This window comes from Lotus japonicus, chromosome 5 (genome assembly GCF_012489685.1).
Source record: "Lotus japonicus ecotype B-129 chromosome 5, LjGifu_v1.2".
Lineage (NCBI taxonomy): Eukaryota > Viridiplantae > Streptophyta > Magnoliopsida > Fabales > Fabaceae > Lotus > Lotus japonicus.
Genome location: NC_080045.1, coordinates 59,874,911 through 59,879,283, shown reverse-complemented (window position 1 = coordinate 59,879,283; position 4,373 = coordinate 59,874,911). Strand labels below are relative to the sequence as shown.

General features: G+C 39.1%; 1 protein-coding gene across 1 annotated transcript; it reads right to left on the bottom strand.

Annotated features, from left to right (window-relative positions):
• Positions 1-1,048: 1,048 nt before the first annotated feature.
• Positions 1,049-3,358, bottom strand: LOC130719901 (protein FAR1-RELATED SEQUENCE 5-like). Its single transcript, XM_057570495.1, has one exon. It carries the CDS (start codon positions 3,320-3,322, stop codon positions 1,049-1,051), a length of 2,274 nt encoding a protein of 757 aa, XP_057426478.1. The 5' UTR covers positions 3,323-3,358.
• Positions 3,359-4,373: the final 1,015 nt, after the last annotated feature.

Genomic DNA, 4,373 nt, shown 5'->3' with positions numbered 1-4,373 from the left:
GTGTTTATTTGGATGCATCTTTTGAGGGGGAGTTCCTCCATGTTTTGGCTGTTGTGGATGCATTGGTTTGAGGGGGAGTATTCCTGCTGCTGACTCTGATGATTTTGATATTTTTTCCCTCTCTGGTAGTGAAGTTGTTTTTAGTCAAAATTTGACAAAGGGGGAGATTGTTGTTCCTTTGTTGTCATCAATTTTGTAAAAAAAACAACCTGATGTCCTAGCCGATGTTGTGACATCTGCCTTGATGAAGGCCAGGACATCCGCCCCTGCTGGCATGCAAGTGGGTCCCTTGTGGTTATGCTTTATGGTATGATCTGTGCTTACTTGAAGGTCAAGTAACTGTGTGTTGGGAGCCAGTTGCGGGTTGTAATTGTTGAAGCAAATCTGTGATTAAAAAGATTTGTTTCTATTTTTACTTGTTGATCACTCATATCAGATCTTGAAAGATTCTCTGCTGATATGAGTTGGATCAAAGTGTTCTTCAGCCCAAATAAACCCTAGCCGCCTCTGCTGAAGTATATATATTGACAAAGACCTGAAGCTTGATGTTGATCGAGAGAATTACCTTGAAGATCAAGTGTTCTTAAGAGTGTAAGTTGTTCTTTGTCGTTGTTAGTTGTGAACTCGTCTTGCTCACTGATTCTATAAAGTGAGACTGAGTTCTGTGTTGTGTTTGAGTGTCAAACAAACTCTGTGTTATTGTTGTTCACCAATCACTGTGGCAGTGATTGAGGAAAAGTGAGAGGGGCTCTCATACTTAGGCTGTGGTTCTAAGTAGAATACCACTGGGTAGAATAGGTTAAGAACAATGAACTTGATGTGTTCATGTGGGTCTGTAATACCTAGTTCTTGAGATAGTGGAATTCCTTTTCATTGGGCGAAAGCTAACCAGACGTAGGTGTAGTTTCACCGAACTGGGTTAACAACTTCCTGTGTCTTGTTTCCTTTTAGTTGTTTGTTGTTTCGTGTTCAGGTCTTTCAGTTGTATGATGTTCTAATCGATTGTCCCAGCATCGTGCAGGACATTTGTTCTAAGGGATCTAGAATTTCAGCCAGCTTCCTTGCATATCGAACAATTGATGGTACGTTTCGCCTTCAATCCTGAACATGATTTGTTTTTTCCACCACGACCTTTCCTACTTAAATGCAAGGGATCCTTTAAATTTAAAAGATCACTTTGGCTCAATGAAACTCCACCTTCCCGTTGACATGACTTCTTCGCCTTACTTTGCTGAATTAGCTCATTGGCCTTTCCTCTTGCATCATTGAAATCAGCCATATTATCAGAATTTAAATCAGCCAGAACCCTATTTAGATCCATCAATGCTCCACATCTACTGCTCTTTAGAGAATTCCATCCATTGTTGAGAAAATCCTTACCACTATAAAGCCCATCTCTTGCACCTTTGGTCCATCTTTTCAAAATAATGCTTTCAGGAAAGTCTTCCTTTTTTAAATGCGCTAACACAGCAACTATGTGCTCACATGGTAAGCCCCGTGACTCCATCTTCATACAAGAACATTTCAGGTCTTTGCTATCCGGATAAAAAGAAACATGCCACTCTTTGGCCCCAAAACTTGGCTTAGCCACAGTATAAATTGAGCACGTCAAAGCATCCTTGCATTCTACAATTTTCAGCAACGGAGCATGATGCAAAACAGGACGAAATAGGCGAAACACATTTTCAGTAAAGTACTTTGCAGCTGACATTTCCAATGATTTTAATTTGGTTTGGGGTACAGGCACTCCATGTATAGAACGGCAATCGTCATCCAGCTCTCTATATCGCATATGCTTCACGCATGTAGTCAACTGTTGTAAGAAGTCTGTCAAGTTTTGCCGGGAATGAACATATTTGCCCAACTCAGAGTGAAAACCCTCACATCTAGATGTGGTCCTAAATCCACCAAAAAATTTACCCCGCAAATGAGCCGATGCCCACATTTTTCTCTTCTCATATGTATCTTGTACCCAAGAGTTGTCTACCAAACCAAGCTTCAAAACCAATTCATCCCACTTTCTCTTGAATTTTCCCACATCATAGTCACCAAACATGCAATTCTTAAACCCTTGAGTGAACAAAGGGTTCCCAATATTTCTGTTCGCATTTTGAAGTAGATGCCATGCACAAAGACGATGGTAAGCATTCGGAAACACCTTCCTAATTGCATTCCTCATTGATGGGTGACCATCTGTAATAACAGCAACAGGTTGTTTACCATTCATTGCTGCCAAAAATTGTTCCAACAACCACACATAAGTTTCCTCAGTTTCATTTGTAACTACCGCAATAGCAAAAATGGTAGTTCTATTATGATTGTTTACCCCTGAGAACACAACTATTGGCAGCAAGTACTTATTTTTCCCATATGTGGCATCAAATGCCAACACATCACCATATACCTGGTAGCTCAACCGACCAATGCCATCACTCCAAAACAGATGTTGCAGTCTATTATCCTGATCTACAATGTGCTCACAATAAAAGTTGTCATCCTTGGAATCCAATTTAGCCAAGAATTGCATTGCAGTCACACTATCATTTCTAAGCATCCGCCTTTGCCGACTAATCTGGTTATACATGCTCCTTTTACTGTACGGCATTTTATCCACTCCTCCACACTGATTCGCAATAGCACGGAAAATATGAGGAACCCCAATCCCAACATCTCTGTAGCTATTCATCTGAGCTATATCACTCAAATTCATCTTCCTATGAGGTGCCTGCATTCCGCACTCAACATCATCAAATAGCTCATGATTGTGATTATCTGTAAAGCAAGTACAATACCATCGACCACTTATAATGTCAACATGAACCCTGAACTTAGCCTTACAACCACATCTAGTTTCTCGCTTAGGCTCTCGTTTCCTTTGCTCCACTAACAACCCCCTAACTTCACGTCTACCATTCCTGTTACAAACAAAGTCTTGCTGCAATATGTCCCCGGTTTTCAGACTTTTAATAACATTGTATTTTCGGACACAAAATCCATTGGCCCTGCCATAATGGACGTAGAACAAGTATGCAACATCTAGATTCACAAAATCGTACACAGATATTTGTTGTGGCAAAAATGTCTTCAAATCAATGCTACAAATATCTCCTACACAATCTATTGGAATGCTATCAGTGGCATCGTTACCCTTCGTGGTTTCATCGTTGCTATCACACCATTGCTCATCAACAGTATACCCAGCACCACTTTCATCTTTCAACTCATCATCTTCACCGAAATATTTCAACTCATCATCTTCACTGACGTATTTCAACTCATCATCTTCACCAAAATACTTCAACTCATCATCTTTACCTTGCATAGAACCATTCCCATAATCTAAACATTCAACTTCAGCAAAAAAGGACAACTCTTCCAATCCCTTCAAACATATATAAGTATAATTCATAATCAAAATGTAATACAGTGTGAGTATATTATAAAACATACAATAAATTGTTTTCCCCTCAACAATGACATTATTGAATCAAATCTAAAAGCAACACAATGTGCTTTCATCAGTCATTCAATAAGCACCAAATTGTCAACATTGTCAGACCTTTCAAGTTTATACTCTCAACATTCATACCTGAATCAAAGTGCTTTCCTGAGTATTTGACTCATTCATCTCAGCTGTACTATACTGCTAAAGTGGTGATTTTTTGGGTTTACAATACAATCCACAATCCAATAACCCCTATAATTCAAATGTATGTTGTAGTTAAATTCAAATGCATAGTTATTCAAACTGAGATACAAAATCTTGCAGTTTATAATCCAAAAAAATATCCACAAAAGTTTCGGATCTGACCTGAGATAGCTCTTGGGATGCAAAATGTTGGGTAGCAGATCCAAGGGAAGCACATGACTTCGCACCTCAGCCACATGAACCAGAGCATACGGCAACTACCCACAGCTAGCCAAACTAGATCCAACAGAACTACCCACCTTATTATCTTACAATCTTATAACAATTTCAACTAGCCACAATCTTTCGAATGGCAAAAGGAAACAAGGAGGAATGGTGAGGAGAAAGATCTGGTTCAACTAATTTCAATGGAAATGTTGGCCGTGTGTGTTCGGTGGAGATGGTGATATTGGGTCAGTAGAGTATATTAAATGGTGGCAGATTATTCAATTGGGTCAAGCCATCAGGGTAAAAATGGTATTAACTAAATCATTTAATTCTTATTTTTTAATATAACCGGTGAAATTTACTTGGTACAGCAGGTAATTTTTGGTCTTGCACCATGCAAGACCTAGGGTGCTATTGCACCCTAACAGCCACCCTAAAACAATGGGAAAAGGACAATTATTAGAATTATTATATGGTGGCACCTTATTATATTATCTAGAATAAAAATATGCCTTGG

What these genes read in the sequence shown, in the direction of transcription:
- LOC130719901 (XM_057570495.1), bottom strand. Translation starts at nt 3,322, where the DNA reads ATGCAAGGTAAAGATGATGAGTTGAAGTATTTTGGTGAAGATGATGAG.